This window comes from Myotis myotis, unplaced genomic scaffold (assembly GCF_014108235.1).
Source record: "Myotis myotis isolate mMyoMyo1 unplaced genomic scaffold, mMyoMyo1.p scaffold_m19_p_43, whole genome shotgun sequence".
In the NCBI taxonomy this organism is placed as follows: Eukaryota; Metazoa; Chordata; class Mammalia; order Chiroptera; family Vespertilionidae; genus Myotis; species Myotis myotis.
The window spans coordinates 222824-241417 of record NW_023416350.1 but is presented as its reverse complement, the minus strand read 5'-3'; the positions used below and the strand labels follow the sequence as shown (position 1 = coordinate 241417).

Below are 18594 nucleotides of genomic sequence, written 5' to 3'. Positions count from 1 at the left end.
TGATGTGCTTCACTGCCCTGGGAGGGCCTCAGGTGGTCATACCCATTTTCCAGAGGCGGAGTACAGGCTGAGGTGCAGCCTTTGCCCACCTCAGGGGACATGTGGCTCACAGAGCACCGGAGCCCCTGCCCTCAGTTTCTCTTGGGTCAAGGATTTTCTGAGACCGAACAGGACTCTGATCCCCAGCATTAGCTTCGGAGAAGGCTCATGTGGGGGAAATGCTGCCCACTTACTCCAGACATGGACGGGTATCTGAGTGTAGAGTGGGTGAGTGGGGGCTCTGGCCATGGCCCCAGCAGAGGGACAGCTCCCCTGGGAGCTTCCTAAGCAAAGTCTTTGGGCCAACCCTAAGACAGACACTGCACCTGCAGTGCCCTGGTTTGTCAGAGAAACGAGTGTGACTGCCTCACAGCCTGTTGGTCTGAGTGGCGGATCCAGGCCTCTGGCTCTGGTCTGGGTTTCCCCGACGGTCACATGGAGGTGACATGCTTTGTGCCCTGTGAGGTCCTCCCAGCTCTGAGGCTTCCCATCACATGCCTTCATTAGCATGTGGCTTTGGTCTTGGAATCTGCACACTCGAGTGAAGTGGGGCTGGCGGGACATGGTGGTGGAAGGCGAAGAGTGCCCCTCCTCTTCTTTGGGAGTGATCAGGGATAAAGCTGTCCTTGTCATGTCCTTCCCCAGGAGGCCACCTATCACTACAGAGCCCATTCCCCAGGCCAGCTCTGGGCCCAGGACTGTTTCACAAGCCCCACCCTGTCTATGGTGGTCCAGGCCTGGTTCAGCCCCTGGAGTTCCAGCATGGGGGTGTGGTATGTGTGGGGCTCTGGAGTGTTAGAGCCTGGGTGGCTAGCCACTCCACCCCAGGGTCTGTGGCCTGTTCCCCAATCCCCAACCACATAGCTATGTGGGCTCACTCATCACTTTATCCACTCAGTCCACAATATCTATTATGAATTAGGTGTCAGGCAGGTTCACTTGTAGGCATGGGAATAGCATGGTAAGCAAGGCAGGGTTTCTGTTCTCATGGAGTTTATTCAGGAGGGGAAAGGGATGGAAGGTACACAGGCAGGTAAGAAAGCACCTGGATTGGTAAGTGATGGGGGAGCAGAGCATTCCTTTAGGGTGTTGGCATTTCTGAGACCTGAATGACAGGATGAGGCTACCCTGTGGTAATCTGGGGAAAGGGAAGCCGGTGCAAAGACCTGAGCCAGGAAGAGGAGGGTCTGGTAGGCCAGAGTGAATGGGGGGAAGAAGAGCAGGGAGCAGGCAGGGCCAGGCCAGTCAGAAGGGAGGGTTTTAGCCAAGAGCAGCAGGAGCAGCAGCTGAAGGGTTCTAAGAAGGGGAGCGATAAGATCTGATGTAATATTTAGAAAGCCATTCTGGATGGTCTGTGGAAAATGGATGGGAACGTGGAGAACAGCTGGAAGCACTGCAGTTGCACAAGCAAGAGCGCGTGGGCCGCGGGAATGGGCAGAGGCGGGTGCTTTTGGGGTGTTTTGGAGGTGGAGGAAATCACACCTGCGATGGGAGGCAGGGGTGAGGGCACCCCTCACAGCACTGAGGACCAAGGGGCGAGGCAAGGCTCAGGGAAATGGGTGTTAGACCTGGAGTGAGTGGGCAGGGAGCATGTGGACTGACAGCCTAATGGCTTCCACTTTCTCCTGAGTGGGAGGCAAAGTCACAGCTTGGGGGTGGGGTGAGGAGAGTGAAAGCAAAGCCAATTCTGAAGAGGGGGAACCCAGCTCTAGGAAAGTCTGGAGATTTGTGGTTGCAAGTTGAAAGCAAGGCCAGTCGATACAGTGAGTGTTCTGCTCCGGAAAAGGCAGCCACTTGGTCAAAGGCAGAAGGTGGTGGATGATTTACTTCTGACCAGGGTTGGGGTTTTGTTAGGCGAGTGTAAAGGAGGAAGAGAGGATGACCGACTGACATTAGAGGGCACTGCTCAAGGGTCTGGGAAGGGGTGAGGTCGGGTCAGACAAGGTAGTCTGGGGAGAAGAGTCCCAGGGACTTGAATGGCTGGGGATTCAGGAGATCATCCTGTTGGGCCCTGAGTTGCTGGAGCCCTGGCCTGAGAGGACCTGGGGCCAGTCTCACCGCTCAGGCCTGCAGGAGTGGCTCCAGAGCCTCCAGCTAAGATGGCACAACCCTTGCTGCACTCTCACAGCTGGGAGTGGAACATGTCTTCCTCCCTTGGGAAACATGGTACCAGGTCACCTTCCCCCCATGGTCCCCCTTTCCAAGGACATCCCTTGAGGGCACCTTCATTTGGGCACTCTACCTGTCTGAGAAAGGCTCGTGTGTATGCCATCCATTGATACCAGTGCCATTGCCCATCACCATTCAACAAGCTTGACCACATATTGGGGACAGAAGAGATGTCTGTTCTGATGGAGGAGTGATGCAATAAATCCATTGGCCGCCATCTCAGTACAGTGCTCTGAGCATGACAGTGGTGCTGTGTGCATGGAATTAAGGAACTTGGACAATAGGGTACCTCTTTCTGCCTGAGAGAGTGGTGACAGGTGAGGGTACCTTGAAGAGAGAGTGAGGCCCTCCAAGCACAGAAGGAAGGGTGAGGAGAGAGTTTCTGGCAGAGCAAACAGAGCCTGGAAAGAACTGGAGATGTAGGAGCTCAGGGCATGTCCAGGGACCAACATGTATGTAGCCTGGTGGGGTGGGAAGAGGTGAGGTTGGGTCAGACAGGGTGGTCTGGGGAGAAGGGTCCCAGGAAGCCTGGCCAGTACCTGTCCTAGGCAGCTCCTGCTCCTGGCCGGTTGTAGGTCTGGGACTGAACTCTGCCTGGTGGAACAGGAGGACAACGAAAAGTCAGATCTACTTGAAGGAAGCCCTGCTGTAGCCCGAGGCACTGATTCAAGCAAGGCTGGGTGGAACAGGCACTGGAAAGCGTGTGTGTGTGTGTGTGTGGGGGGGAGATGGAGAGCTGCAAAGAGGAGCAGGAATCCAGTTATATAATGGCCCCACTGCCCCCCATGCCAGAGCTTTGTCTTGGAGGTGGGGCTGAAAGGTAGCAGCAGGTGACACGGAGCATGGGGTGGTGGCTGAGCCTCATGGGTGCTTGTAGACTGTCCCTGGCTGTCTCCACCTAGGCTGGTACTCAGCAGGGCCTGGTATTGGGTAGGGCTAGAGCCCCTTCAGGAAATCCCAAGTGAGAACCCCTGAGTGGGGACTTGCCTGGGTCAGGGGAGGGAGTAGAGCAGCTCTGGCCTCAGTTCCTGCAGTGTTCCTCGCCTTTTAAAGACAATGGGCAGGAGACAAAGGCTGATGATGGCTGTAGTGTCTGGACTCCTGGCTTGAGTATGACTGGAGAGGGTGAAAAGTGGTCCTTCCCAAGCCCCTTTGGGCCATCAGGGCACTCAGACTGCACAGCCACGGACCAGGGAGCCATGGGGACAGGCAGGAACTTGCTTCAGTGGCTGCACCTCAGACTCCAATAGTCACCCTCTGTCCTTCCTTGTGGGAGGGGTTACTGAGACCTCTCCATCCCTGCCAACTGGAGGTCCAGGCCCTGCCCAGTCCAGCGAAAGGGAGGCTGGCTGCCCCCTTGGAACCCAGTCTAGACAACACTGGACCCATTTGGTTGTGGGCACTTGCACCTAACAGAGGGGCTGGGTAGGCTGATAGCCCAGGATCAAGAAGGAACACACATCCCCATCCCTACCACATGGCTAGGGGACCTGGGGTACCACCCATCTGAGCCTGGGTAGGGATGAGCCATTGTCTGTGGGCATTGAGAGATCGTACTCCCTGCTCCCACGAGGATGGAGCTGAGAGGAAGGTCCGGTGAGCATGCTGGCTCAAGGTGGTCCTGTGGCGCAGCCCTACTCCCTAGGCAAATAGATACCTACAGAGGGTGTCATGCAGCACTGTGCGCCAGACATTCGAGGCAAGGCTGGAGTGACAGCGTGAGGGGCTCCTGAAGGGGTGAAAAGAGCGCCCCTGAGGCTGCCCAGGCTGGCCCTGGGGGCGGTGGCCACAGGGAGAGTGGGTAGGAGCAGGGTGTTTGAGGGAGAGCCCTGGCTCCACAGTGCTCCGAAGCCAGGATGGGGTGGGTGGGGTGTGTGCGTAGTCAGAGATTTCCTTTTACCCCAACTCCTCTTCCAGGGCCACCCAAGAGGGGCGCGCAGTGTGGACAAGGAGCAAGGGAAGCTCCTCTCCACAGATACCCCGAGACTCGCTCTTTCTTTGAGAACCCCACTAAGTGTCCTTGCTCTGCACCAGGGGGCATCCTCTTCCTACAGGTCAAGGGGTCGAGTTTGCCCAGAGCCCCCCACTCACACAAAAATCCATGCCTGCGTCTCCGTTGCTGCTGAGACTTGCGTCCAAGCCAGTTTTCCTCTTACCTCTTTGTCCTCAATGGAGGAAACCGAGGCAGCTGCAGGAGTAGGACAGCTGAAGCCATAATCTCTGAGCACTTGCTTGCTCCCCAGCTTGGAGTGTTTTCAGCGACCCCCGACGTGGCGGGGCCACGATGGCACGGTGGGCCGCAGACAGCGGCAGGGGGCGCTCGCCACCCGGCTACGGGCATCTCCTTGGACTTCGCGCGCCTGACGGAGCCCAGCCTGGGTGAGACCGCTTTAGGGGGCGGGGTTCGGGGCAGTCTTCGGGCTCCCCCAACCCCTCCGCTTGGCTTCTTTCTCGGGCGCCGGCGTTGTTGCGGCTCATTGGGCTTATTGTTGTCCGGCGCCCAACTCCCACCCGCCCTCTCCTCGGGGTTCTGGGCGATGGGAGCAGTAATCAGCTCGCGCCCACCAGCCTAGCTTCCGGGCTCACCCTCAGCCCTGCAGTCCAGGAGAGAGGTCCCCTAGGTGCCCGCGGCCGCACGGCGCAGCATCCCTGCTCCCATGCGCACTGACCTTTCCACTCCTGTGAGCATCCCTCCCAGCTTTCCGGAGACCCCAGACGCGGGCCCTCGGACCCCCGCGCTCCAGGCTGGAGAAAGGGGCAGGGGCGCGGGCGCCGACGCGGAGTCCAGACCCCGGGAGGCTGTGGCGCCCCTCTACCCAGCCCTGGCCCACGTCCCGCCCCGCGCCTGCCCCGCCTCCTGCCCCCGCCTCCAGTCTCCTCCCTCCAGCAGCCGCTACTCGGCTCCCCACTCGCCTGCCGACGCTGGCTGCCTGCAGGCGCAGCTCCCGCCCGAGCCAGCTAGCGGCCACCGCGCCTCCTCCGAGAACGGGCAGCGCACAACCCCGCAGCCCGTGGGAACCCTGCGCCCCCAGCACGTCCAGCAGCCTCCGGGTGGGAGGGCGCAACTTTCCCCCCTTCCCCGCCCTTGGTGGGGCGGGGACAGCAGCGGGACAACTTGGAAAACTTCTCCAGGCGGACTGCGGGGACGCGGGCGCCGGGGAAGAGGACGCAGGAGAGCAGTGCCAACCCCAGTTTTCCCCTAGCCTCCGGGCCCCACTGGCCCGGCCCTGGTGAGTCCCTCGCTCCTCTAGCCGCGCTGGGTGGGCCAACACTGTTGCCGGCTGTGCTTGCGCCGGGCAAGCAACGCCCCCTCTGGTCAGCTCTACCATGGACTACCAGAAGCCCTACTCGGTGCAGGCCACCGCGGCCATCGCGGCGGTCATCACCTTCCTCATCCTCTTCACCATCTTCGGCAACGCACTGGTCATCTTGGCGGTGTTGACGAGCCGTTCACTGCGCGCCCCGCAGAACCTGTTCCTGGTGTCCTTGGCTGCCGCGGACATCCTGGTGGCCACGCTCATCATCCCTTTCTCGCTGGCCAACGAGCTGCTGGGCTACTGGTACTTCGGGCAAGCGTGGTGCGAGGTGTACCTGGCTCTCGACGTGCTCTTCTGTACTTCGTCCATCGTGCACCTGTGTGCCATCAGCCTGGACCGCTACTGGGCGGTAAGCCGCGCTCTGGAGTACAACACCAAGCGCACCCCGCGCCGCATCAAGTGCATCATCCTCACCGTGTGGCTCATTGCAGCTGTCATCTCGCTGCCGCCCCTACTCTACAAGGGCGACCGGGGCCCTAGGCCCCGCGGGCGCCCGCAATGCCAGCTCAACCAAGAGACCTGGTACATCCTGGCCTCCAGCTTTGGGTCCTTCTTCGCCCCCTGCCTCATCATGATCCTCGTCTACCTGCGTATCTACCTGATCGCTAGACGTAGCCACCACAGAGGCCCCAGGGCCAAGAGGGGTCCTGGGGAGGGTGAATCTAAGCAGCCCTGCCGGGTCCCTGGGGGGACATCGGCCAAACTGCCGACCCTGGCCTCCCATCTGGTTGCTTCTGAAGAGGCCAATGGGCTCTCTAAGCCCACTGGGGAGAAGGAGCAGGTAGGGACCCCTGAAGATCCTGGGAACCCAGCCTTGCCATCCAGCTGGCCTGCCCTTCCCCATGCAGACCAGGGTCCAAAGGAAGGTGTTTGTGGGGCATCTCCAGAGGAGGAAGTTGAAGAGGAGGAGGAGGAAGAGGAGGAGGAGTGTGGACCTCAAGCCTTGCCAGTCTCCCCTGCCTCAGCTTGCAGCCCACCCCTGCAGCAGCCCCAGGGCTCCCGGGTGTTGGCCACCCTGCGTGGCCAGGTGCTCCTGGGCCGGGGTATGGACGCTGCAGGTGAGAAGTGGTGGCGTCGGCGTCGGCGGGCTCAGCTGACCCGGGAGAAGCGGTTCACCTTTGTGCTGTCTGTGGTCATAGGCGCCTTCATGCTCTGCTGGTTCCCCTTCTTCTTCAGCTACAGCCTGGGTGCCATCTGCCCGAAGCACTGCAAGGTGCCGCAAGGCCTTTTCCATTTCTTCTTCTGGATCGGCTACTGCAACAGCTTGCTAAACCCTGTCATCTACACCATCTTCAACCAGGACTTCCGCCGTGCCTTCCGAAGGATCCTTTGCCGCCAGTGGACCCAGACGGCCTGGTGAGCCGCCTGCCTGCTGCCCTCGTGGGGTTGGTGCCAGGTAGCACCAGGGCCACACTGCCTCCTGTCCTGTTCTATGTGGCCACCTCCCTGGGGCTGTTTGGTTTCTGCTCAGGTAGTGCAGACCTCATCTTGGGAGCACCCTGGGAGGGACATGGGCGGGGGTGCTGCTCACGGGGTCTATGCTAAGCCTTCCCTTTCGGGCTTGGCTGTGGGGGGACGTCTTCTCCACGCCCGGCCTGAGTGCAGGCAGATGGAGGAGGCCTGGGCCTTCTGGAGTGTGGCAGAGGCCAGGCTTGGACAGAGCCTGGCCTCCCGGAACCCCAGAACCCTGTACACTTCCTCGAGGACCTTGTGGCCGCTTGCTTGTGGTGTTTTGTTTCTTTTTCATCTTCCTCAGTAAAGAGCAGGAAGCCAGCCTTCCATTCTCCCCAGGAGGCTGAGGAGGAGGCAGAAACAATGATGGCCGTACATTCACATTGAGGACCCATGGTTTCCATTGGGTGAGGGTTTGTAGGCTGACTCTATCCCTGGGCCCTTCTTCCCCTTCCCCCTGCTTTTGGATGTGTAGCTGCTTTGAAGGCCAAAACTGTGATCTGAGTCCCACCCGGCGCCCCTCTGGAGGCCTGGCCTCTGCCTCAACAGGACATTCCCGATCACTAGCATTCACCCCCTGAAAAATCCAGGGCAACAGTAGCTTGCTGCCTACTTGCTGCAGGGAGATGAAAGGCATTGCACAAAGCTTTGAGCTCCATGGGGGAACCGAGAGACCCAGAAAATGTGATTATTTGGTGATATGAAAATTCCCTGTCTTTGTGTTTACCACCACCTGTCTTCCTATAGACTTTAGTTCTGTGCCGGGGGTGTGAATTCCTACCCCAAACTGGAAGTGGGGAGTGGCAGACAGAACCTCTATTTCAGTTAAAGGATTTCTTTGAGAATGTGTTCTTGTGCCTGCAAAGGTTTGAGTTATTATGCTGCATGACAACCTGACATTTCACCTGCAACACCAAGAGGGTTTTCTGTGGCTTGGGCACCCCAGGGGGGGTTAAGTCTTTTGTCATCAAGAAGGCAAATTGTTTCCTCAAGATAGCTAAAAATACCCACATCCTGGGAATGGGCTGACATGAGAGCCTGTGCCAGGTGACAGAGCCTGCCCCCCCGCGGGATTCTGGGCTGGAGCAGGTGAGCAAGGGCCCTCTGGACGCCTGGGGGAGCCTCATGGCCGAGTGCCAGGCAGGGCTCTAAGGCCCAAATGATGCACAGCTGATCCCACCTCGGATGGGTGTGATGGGTGTTGGCTGGCCACCTCCGCCCAGCCATGTGGCTCTCCCCGCTGATGGGGCTCCAGGGGCCTCTTTCTCCTGGTTCTCAACCCCCACCCCAGACACTTGAGAACCCAGAACAGTTTGGAACATGTTTCCCAGTGCTCCCCCATAAGAGTGCCTGACTTCAAAAGTAAGCCAGTGGGATCTTCACTGGGGTTGGGGCTAAGCGGCAGGGACTGTTGGCACTCCGAGGGACCTGGCCAGATGGCGAGGGGTGCTAAGGGTGTTTTCTGGGTTAGAGAGAATGGAGGGGACCAAAAGGAGTCCCTCAGTTTGTTCCTCAGTTTCAGTGTGAGGCCAGGGCATTGCCCTGGGTCAGGGCTGGGTAGGAAGGTGGCCCTGAGGGAGGGACTGACTTGTGACAGCTACTGACTGGTCTCTGTGCCCCAGGGCACCCCTGATATTGTTGCCTGTGGCCTCCTTATTGTGATATGTAGGTGTTTTTTAAAGGTCTGAGCTATTTTATCAATAAAAGATATTTTGTAATAAGCACGATGTGTCGTTGTTGCCCAAGGGCTGCCAGCCGTAGTTATTCCTCAGCTACTTGTAGCAGACTTGGCATGGGCCAGATGCCTTGCCCTCCTCCGGGTGTGGCCAGTTGGTACCCACTCATCTGCCTGCTGCTCTGTCCACGAAACATCCCTTACTCCTCATGGTAAGACAGTGGGGGTAGAAGTGGCATGGAGTCTGAGACTGGCTGGTGGGGAAGGAGGACAGGGAGCCTTACCAGAGGAGGTGCCCTTTGGGCTGGGACTCAGGGAAAGAGCAGGAACACCCAGAGGCGAGCTAGGAAGGAGTGCCGGGCAGGGAAACAGCACATGCACAGGGTGCTGTGTGCTGGATTTGACAGTTTGAGAGTCAGCCGGAAACTGGCCTTGCTGGGCAGCCAGGTGCAGGAGTGGGGCCAGCGGAGGTGATCGGACACCACCCACATGGCAGGGGCGGGAAGAACAGGGCACTCTGTGGAATGCAAGCTGTTGTCTCCAGTGAGGGCAGGAGGTGAGTGGAGCTGATTTGCTGAGATTCAGTCACTACGTCTGAGCTGGAGTCTCCTCATTTCCAGATAAAGCACCTGAGGCCCCAAAGCACCCAGTGCATAGGAGCCCAGCCCTCCAGGCCTCCTGATCCACCTCAGTGAGAGCAGCTCAGGCCGGCATAGCAGGTTGGCTGCAGGGCCAGCAGGAGATGGGGTTGGTTAGGGTGGTGCCAGGGAGGCGGGGAGGGAGGAGCAGGGAGGCCCCAGCATCTGGAAGTGTGGGCCACCCTGCACCTGTACTGTGACCCAGGAGTCACACTTCCAAGGCCACAGCCTTTGCCAGGGAAGACTCCATGTGTCCATCAACACTGGTGGACTTGGGGACCTGGAGCTCTGCTGGGACTTAGCAAGAAAGCCAGGCTCTGCCCTGAGGAGCTCCCAGCCCTTCCCACCAGCCTGCACCCACTGCCAAGGCCCTGAGGCCTGATTAGGGCAGATCAGAGTAGTTCATCTGTTCCCCTGAGTCATTGCTTTTCTGGAATTCTGTCTGATTACCTCTGCCGAGCCCTGTTGCCTGAGGGTTTATAAGGGGCAGGCCCATGGGTCTGGGGGAGAAGCGCCCTCCCAGTCTCCAGATGGTGGCAGAAATGTCCCTGCTGGAGCTGGACCTTTGGCATCTTATTCTGATACATTAGCTCATTTGAGCCTCGCAGCCTTGCTGGGGTGGCAACTTTACAGAAGAGGAAACTGAGGCTGGGTGCCCAAATCACAGCTATGAAATTCAGACGGTGAGAAATTGTGGTCCCATCTCTGGCACCAGCTTCCATCCGGTGGCCTGGCTGTGTGGGGATTCTGAGCTGCATCTGGGCGGAATTCAGCCGTGCGGTGCTGTGATTGCCTGCTCCTGTCTGTCACTGGCACAGGACGTCTGAGTTTTACAGGGTTTCCACTCCTGACAGCTCAGCCTGATCCCTGCATTTTATTGAAGGAGAGACTGAGGCCTAGAGACAGAGGACTTGCCTTGGATGTCCATCCACGTGGTGGTGGGGCCAGGTCTGGAACCCACGTGGCCTGATCTGCCCCCCACACCACACCTCTGTACTGAGGGGTTGCAGCCAGACTCAGAGTGACAGGCCCATGTTGAGGAAACACCTGATGAGAGTCCGCGGCAGACCAGGTCCTGTGCGTGGCTTGTCCCGTTACCTAACTCAGTTCTCAGTACCGGAGGAGCAGTCCCGGCCACTTGCCCAGTGCAATGTGCACGCCTGAGCTGGACCCCAGGGCTGCTGGCTCCAGATGGGACCTCCTTCTCAGACACCGCTTCCCGCTGTTCTGTGTGCGCAGCACCTACTTTTGATTGTACCTTAAGCCCGTTTTAGGGTTAGTGGGTTGGTGAAGTGGGTTCAGGGCAACAGGTAGGGGTGTGGGGGCCCTGCTCCTTCCAGGAACTATTCCAGCAAATGACAGGAGGCAAGCAGCGAGCTGTGGCAGTCTCCTGAGGGTCTGGGAGCACTTCTTCTGGGGAGGTCTCTGACCACGGGAGGCGCCGATGGAGAAGACAGAGGAGAGGCTGGGTGGGAGGGCTTAGGAAGACCTCACCCCACTACTGCTCTCACTCTGTAAGAATCTGGGTTCTTAGGTCAGTGGGGACACCCTTCAAAAGGCATTGAGGCCCTGCCCCTGCCTCAGGCCAGCTGCTGAGAAATTTGGGGTGCTGGGAATCCTTCTTTGGAGCTTTCTTGAAGGAGGCACCCTGACCCACCTGCTCAGAAGGTACTGTGGCAGGAGGGCCAGCTGACCTGCTAATGAGACGCAAGGTGGAGGGGGGCTTGTGGGTTCATCAGGCTCTTGTTCCCTCCCAATCCTTTGCATGACTTCCATCTTGCGTGTTTGGGGAGTGCTGGAGGGGGTTGCCCACCTACCACCTGCAAATGGGGTTGCTGCTGGTTGGGAAGTGGCACCCGACCCTCGAGTGGTACTGGGCAAGCTTTCACTGCCCGGGTGCTGGCTGGGGCTTCTGCTGCAGGGCCTGGTCGCTGTGTGCAGAAGCGCTGGGGTGGGACTTCTGTGCCACTGAAAATCATGGTGGGGAGGTGGTGGGGAAGCCAGGGTCATGCTTGCTTCTGCCACTACCTGTCTGGCTGCCCCTGGCAGGGCTGGGTCCCCCCTGGGTCCTCAGTGTCCCGTTCTGCCCATGAGAAGCTCCAGCCTGATGTTCCATCTCTGCCCACCCCAAACCCCCTCCTGGAAGGTCCAGCCGCTGAGATCCCGGGAGGTAATTAGTCATTCCTGAGTCAGGCTCCTGGACAGGACCGGGCTGTTTTCTTCACCACTGACCCTCAGTGGAGAGGCAGGCCCGCTCTGGAGGGACCAATCAGTATGGGGCCCTCTGAGATGGGCGTGGAGAGAGGGATATGGCTGCTCTGGGTCATTAGGGCCAGGGCCTGCCATGCATCATTCAAGATCCAGTTTCACAGACCAGGAAACTGAGGCTGAGGGAAGTTGAGGGCCTTGTCTGAGGTCATCCAGAGCCAGGATTACAAATCCACCCAACCTAACCCCAGCGGTGTCACTAACTGGCCTCAGGACCCGCCCATCAGCACGGGAGCAGCTCTGAGCCCGCCCAGCCCAGCAAAGCCTCTGAGCAGCAGAGACTTGGGCTTGGGGTGACCTCCCTGCCTGTCGGCACCTCCATTAGAGCAGGGCCCAGGCAGGGGTAGGACGTTCCCACCCTCCCAGGCTCTGCTCACTGTTAGCAGGGGAGGCAGGGAGCACATGCTAAAATTAGACTCTGGGATCCTGCGTGCTCCCGCATCCGTCCGGCGGTGTGGGGAAGGCTGTTGTCAGAAGGCCAGGGCTGGAAGGAGCCTGGATGTCAGCTCGCACCCTCCCCAGGGCTCACTGGCTCTGATCTTCTCACACCCTCCCCAGTCCTTGGCCAAAGGCTCCTGCCCTTGGCTTGGCCCTGTGGTCACCTATGGATGGGCAGTGATTTCAAAGGGAGAGGAAACCCCCTTTTAATACCCACCCTGTCCCCCTGGGATTCCACTGCCCCTTTGTTCCTCTCTTCCCTTCCTCCCTTCCCCTCTCCTGGCCCTTTCCACTTCCAGGTTCTCAATGACTCGCTCCCCCTTCTCTGAGACTCCCCTCTGCCTCCTGCTGGCTCTCTGTCCCCTGGGATGGCCCTGGCCCTGCAGGCTTTATGGACCACTGGGGGTAGGAAAGCTGGAGACTGCAAATGAGCCTTTGTCACTGGCAAGAGGGGGCTGTTTGTGACCCAATATTGGCCTTTGGGGCCCCGGCCCTTTGCAGGCCAGGTTGGGGAGGTGCTGAGCCTGGCCGAGAGTCCTAGGGTCCTGCCCTTGATCTCCCTGGGGAGGAGCAGCCCCCTCTGGGGCTGGGCCACTCCACTCTCAGAGGACCCAGAACTCAGTTGGACTGCCACCACCTCCCACCCCAGGGAGACCCGGGCTGCTTCAAGAGGAGAAAGGGTTGGGCTGGGGCAGTGTGGAGCCGTGTCTCCGTGACGTCCTGTTCCCACCCCAGCCCAGCCGCAGCTGTGAGGTCGGGAGCGTGAGAGCTGCCTGTGCCTGCTGCTGGGAGTCCCTGGACACCGGGGTCAGCAGGGGCGAGACCCAGCCCTCCACTCCTAGTGCAGGAGAGGGCTGGGTGGGGGTGTCACAGGCCACGGGCTCCACAGGCCCCCGGGTGTTCTCTGACAGGGGCCACTTGACACAGCTATTCCAGCTGCAAATCCTCTCCACCCCCTGCTGGCCTAGCAGCTGGGATTAGAATGGGCACAAGGCTGGCAACTGTTCGAAGGATTTCCCTAGTTGTTTCAGAAGCACTGGCCGGGGTCCTGAGACTGGGGTCATGGTCCCAGCAGGCCACCAAATTTCTGGATGACCTTGGGCAAATCCCTTCCCCTCCCTGGGCTTCAAATTCCTCATCGTCAGATGAAGGAGTTGGGCTGGGCCACGGTTAAAATGTCCCGGTGCTGCCCCAGGAACCACTGGGCAGGGACAGAGAGGGGAGAGAAAACCGAGTCACCCCTGCCTTTTCCAGCGTATCTGCTTTTCAGGAAGCAGCACCCCCACTGCCCGCCAGGATTCCTCCTCTGCCCACCCCAGGCTTACGTAACACCATTAGCCACAACCCTGTCCTCCTCATGACTTCTGTGTTCCAGGGAAATCTAAGTAGTGGAAACCTTAGAAGGGTCACCTTGACAGACATTCATTCATTCCCCCAAGGCAGGCTGGGAGCTGGTGGAATAGCGAAGGGGACCTGTGCAGGGTGTGGGGGCGGGTGGAGGTTGGGGGAGGCAGGGTGTCTGTGCTTGACATTGTGTCTAACATAAGGCTGGAAGGGGTACTCGGGCTGGGGCAACAGTGGAGGAAGTGTATGAGGTCCTTCTGGAAGTGCAAGCAGTGTGTGGGGGGCTCCTAGGGAACCTGCTCCCATTGGGTCAGGGCCTAGAATGGCATGGGGAGGAGACTTGGCTCCTGAAAACAAACCAGCGCTAATCCCAGTCATGGTGGGCCTCCCTGGTGAGGGCTGGGGCTCCGCCTGGTTGGTGCCTGTGCCCCTCACCTGAACCACAGCCTGGCCCAGAGCAGGTGCGGGGAAAACATTTGCGGAACGAGTGAGGTTTCCCAGCAATCGAGGGCAGCCTTGGCCTTGGTCAACTACGGCTGGGGACCCTTGCACTTCAGAGATGCGTCTCTGGTTTGGTGTTTAAATTTTCTGTTTTGTTTTGTTTTTCCCACATAGTTTCCTAGAAAAATTCTGTTGGAAGATTCCATCCGGGCCTTGGCTGAGCTAGAGTCAGGGGAATTGTCCCTCAGAGCTGGGGGACACCAGGGCATTCCAGGGTAAGGGTGTCAGGGACCCGTCCTGGAGTGTGGAGAGTAGATGGGGCTGGACAGCGAGGGGACAGGCAGAGAGAGTGCTTGGTTGGGTCATCCCGGTGGCAGCATGAAAGAAGTACTACTAGCTTTGCTGTCAAATTTGGCTCCATAGTTTACGGGCTGTGTGGCCTCAGGCAAACCATGAACCTGCTCCCAGCCTCAATTTCCTCATGTTTAAAATGGAATAACATGGACTCCTTTAAGATTGGAGAGGTCACCCCACCGGCATGGCTCAGTGGTTGAGTGTTGACCTAAGAACGAGGAGGTCATGGTTCGATTCCTGGTCACGGCACATGCCCGGGTTGTGGGCTTGATCCCCAGTGGGGGGCATGCAGGAGACAGCCAATAATTCTCTCTCATCATTGATGTTTCTATCTCTTTCTCCCTCTCCCTTCTTCTCTGAAATCAATACAAATATATTTTTAAAAACTGGAGAGGTGTGTTGAGAGATAGAGATGATATGAATGATACCCTGATGGGGTGTGGAAGTGCAAAGCTGGCACCACGGATGGCACAGACATTCTGATTACTCTGTGGATGTCCAAGTCCTCTCCAACGTGTCCCCTGACTCACTGTTGGAAGGAGGTGGACTCTGGGTCCTGGGAGAGGGCCCCATCCTGTGCATGGAATCTGCCCTGCCCCTTGCCCTCACCTAGGCTTCCATGGGATCCAAAGCCTCTCCCACTCAGAGCTTCTGCCAGACTTTCCACCAGGCTGGGAGGCAAAGGTGCTCAGGCAAACAAGTCAAATGCAGCACACTAGTGGTAGCAACCTCACCACTGGATCATGACAGACATCAGCAAAGGACCTCAGAACTCTCCCTGGGAGCTACGACTAAGCTGCAGAAAGCACAGGGCAGGCATTCTCAAACAATCGCAGCTCGTGTGCGAGATGAAGCCATGTGCCCTCGGTCCAGGGAGGATCCGGCCTTGGATCCCAGTGGGTGTGGGGGGAGAGGGCTGCCCAGCCTGATGCGAGGGGGCCCTTGGGGTATAAACAGGGCTGAGTTCAGATACCCCAGGGTCCCTGTAGTGCTCTTGCATGGAGGGCAGAAAGCTGTCAAATGTCAGCTCCTAGGGGTCCCCAGAGAGTCTGAGAAAATTGCATGCGGATGCGCAGTTGTCAGCAGAGGGAGGTCTGAGGGCCAGCTGGGGGCGAGGCCAGGCAGCATGGCGGGGCTGGGAGAGTGGTGCTTCTTGGGAGAGCACCTTGACCGGGGCCAGAGATGGGCCGAAAGAGTAGGAAGGGCTGCAGGGCACTGGAGGTCTTAAGTCCTCAGGAGTATGTAGAGCCAGGTGAGGATGGTTCAAGTTCACCTGCCCACACTGCCTGTTCGGCCACTTGGGAGTCCAATCACCTGGTGTGAACAGATGTAGGACTCCTGTTCCAGGAGTGGAGTCTGAGCCCCGAGTCCATCCACCTGGACAGCGCCCACAGCAGTGCCTCCTCTAAAGCCCCATCCATTAGTGTTACCATGACACCCACACCTTATGCGGACCCTCCCCAGCCAACCACCTATCTCCCTTCTCTGCTGTGAGTTTGCTCCTTGGCACTTACCACCAATTAGCAGGCTAGGTATCTTACTTACCTGTCTGCTCCGCATCTTTGTCCCCTAATACACTGTCAGCAGCAGGAGGGCTGTCTTGTCCACTGTGTGCCCGGGCCTGACAGTGCCTGGCAGGTAGTAAGAATGAAAGGGCTGGCCTGGGCCCTGACACCCTCTCCAGGGTTGCTAACATACCCTGGAGACATGGTGAGGGGAGAGAGCCAGATTTATTTGAACTCCGCCCAGGGAGGGAGGAAGAGTGGAGGGGGGTGGGGCGGGCAGTTAGAGCTTCAAGAAGCAGCTTGGACAACAACGCTTGGCTGTTGGTTTGGGGGAGCTGGCCGATGACTGTGAGTTCCCCGCAACACAGCTTTGGCTGGGGGAGTGGAGTGTGCAAGTTTGGGGCCTGAAAGGAATTGCCGGGGACAGTGGAGGTAGGCAGATGCTGCCCCAGCGAGGCTCTCTACCCCTGCCTACCTAGGCTGCAGTCACTGGATGGACAGCTGGTCCAGGAAGAGCAGTTGGAACCTGCCTGGGCCCCCGGGCCCTTTCTGCCCTGACTCGCCAGTGCATGGAGCTCTGTGCCAGCTCCAAGGGCTTCTGAGAGCCAGTACCACCTACACTCTGGGTGAAGGCAGAAGGCACCGGCTTACTGAGCCCTGGTGTTTCAAATTCCATTACTGCCTGCCTGCAGAGCTGGAGGGGTGAAGCAATGACATGACACTTGACACTTGGGAAGACGGATGGGTGGTGGGCCGTGGGGCCGGAGGCTGGAAAGGAGGCCGGAGGGAGGGCGCTCTGCAGCAGGGGCTGGCGTCTCAGGCAGGAGGGGTGGAGAGTGGCAGCGGTGTGTGCTTCCTCACGTTCTGAGGTGCCCTCTGGCCCCAGGCTAACCTCCAGAGGCAGGCGACAGGGTGAGGCCGGGGCCAGCAGCTCTGCTCCAGAGGCAGCTGACTAAAAATAAGTTGGGATGTCAGGGTCTCCTGGCTCCAGGAAGTGGAGAGCAGGGTTGAGCGTCAGGAGGAGGAGGAGGCAAAGGGGAGGAGAGGGAGGCCAGCAAACTTGTTTGTTTTCTCTGCAGCCTGAAGTCTCTGAGGCCGCTGCTCCCTGGGTCTGCGTGAGTGGCTCTGGGATGCAGGGGCCCATGGGTGTCTCCAGACCCCTCACTACATGCCCAGCGTGCCACTCCCCGGGCACTCCCTTGAGACCCTACTAGGGTGTGCAGGGGATGGGACCTCTGTGGGTGAAGGCAAAAGGGACCAGCTTCCTGAGGCCTGGGGTTTCAAATTCCATTACCACCCCAATATCCTGCAGACGCAGAAATGGGCCCAGATGGTCGGCCCTAGACTCTAGGGCAGCGGTTCTCAACCTGTGGGTCGCGACCCCTTTGGCGGTCGAATGACCCTTTCACAGGGGTCGCCTAAGACCATCCTGCATATCAGATATTTACATTACGATTCATAACAGTAGCAACATTACAGTTATGAAGTAGCAACAAAAATAATTTTATGGTTGGGTCACAACATGAGGAACTGTATTTAAAGGGCCAGAAGGTTGAGAACCAATGGTCTAGGGCAGCCGTGGGCAAATTACAGCCCTCGGGCCGGATTCGGCCCATTTGAAATGAATAAAACTAAAAAAAAAAGACCGTACCCTTTTATGTAATGATGTTTACTTTGAATTTATATTAGTTCACACAAACACTCCATCCATGCTTTTGTTCCGGCCCTCCGGTCCAGTTTAAGAACCCATTGTGGCCCTCGAGTCAAAAAGTTTGCCCACCCCTGGTCTAGGGAGTCTTCCCAGGCCACATAGCTGGCAATGCCCAGAGCCACTCCTAGACACTCAGGGCATGCTGCGAGGCCGCCACCCCAGGGGTTGAGAGTGGCTTTTGGAGGCTGAGGGGTAAATGTGGTGGCTCTGTGCCCTCTGGCCTATCCTGGCTGCAGAGATCATCAGGGTGACAGGAGCATCACCCTTCTTCTCCTGATCCTGCGGGTCCTGACCACTGGCCTGGGTGGGGCCTCAGAAGACAGGCCTCTCTCCCTCTGCCCAGACCGCCTTGCCCTCTGCACTCAGCATACCAGCTCCCCTTGACTCAACCGGATCCATCCTGTGATGAGTGCACCCCCCTTCTCCACCCTCCCTCCCAGGCTCTTCTCCCAGTCCTCACTCAGCAGAGCCTCCACTGGGATGAACCCTAACCACCCAGAGGTCATGTCTACTTGGCAGCCCTTGAGCCTTAGTGCAGGGCCACTCTTGCTCCCTGAATCTCTGTCCCTGTTCATCCGCACCCTTCTGGTCACAGCTGGCTTGGGGAGCATGAAATTGCAGTGAGCTCCTCAGGATGGGGCCAGCCCCGGACAGGCCTGCATCCAGGGACACAGGATGGAGTCCAGGGCTGACCAGCAGCTTGCACGGTCTTCAGCCCCTTCATCCTTTCTTCTTGATTCCTCCTTCTCCTTCTCTTTTCTTCCTTTGTTTTTATTATTTATTTATTATTATGATTTAATCCTCACCCAAGGATATGTTTTATTGAGGAGAGAGAGAGAGAGACATCAATCACCCCCAGCCTCCAGCTCCCGCTGCACATGCCCCCTGGGATTCAAACTCACAACCTAGGTATGTGCCCTGACTGGGAATCGAACTCACCAGCTTTGGTGTACTGGATAATGCTCCAACCAACGGAGCCAAACCAGCCAGGTTCCTTTGCTTTTTTCAAGTCTATTGATAAATTCTCTAGAGGGTTCAAAATTCTCAGCCCTGCCTCACCAACTGCAGCTCTCTTGGGGTGGCCAGAACAGCGCCAGGTGTTGGACCAGTGGGGTGAAACTGGACCAGTGTTCAGCAACCTCAGTACTTCAGTTTAGCTAGAAAGAATTCAGAGCCAAGACTCAAACTATAAGAGAACATTTATTTGGAAAATCACAGAGGTAAAAGTAATTTATTAAAAAAA

The 18594-nt window shown here is 58.2% G+C and overlaps 1 protein-coding gene across 1 annotated transcript; it reads left to right on the top strand.

Moving 5' to 3' along the window:
• The first annotated feature begins 5135 nt into the window (after nucleotides 1-5135).
• On the top strand, nucleotides 5136-8661 carry ADRA2B (adrenoceptor alpha 2B). The gene has a single exon (XM_036306805.1). It carries the CDS (start codon nucleotides 5536-5538, stop codon nucleotides 6883-6885), a length of 1350 nt encoding a protein of 449 aa, XP_036162698.1. The 5' UTR covers nucleotides 5136-5535; the 3' UTR covers nucleotides 6886-8661.
• Nucleotides 8662-18594: the final 9933 nt, after the last annotated feature.

What these genes read in the sequence shown, in the direction of transcription:
- ADRA2B (XM_036306805.1), top strand. Translation starts at nt 5,536, where the DNA reads ATGGACTACCAGAAGCCCTACTCGGTGCAGGCCACCGCGGCCATCGCG.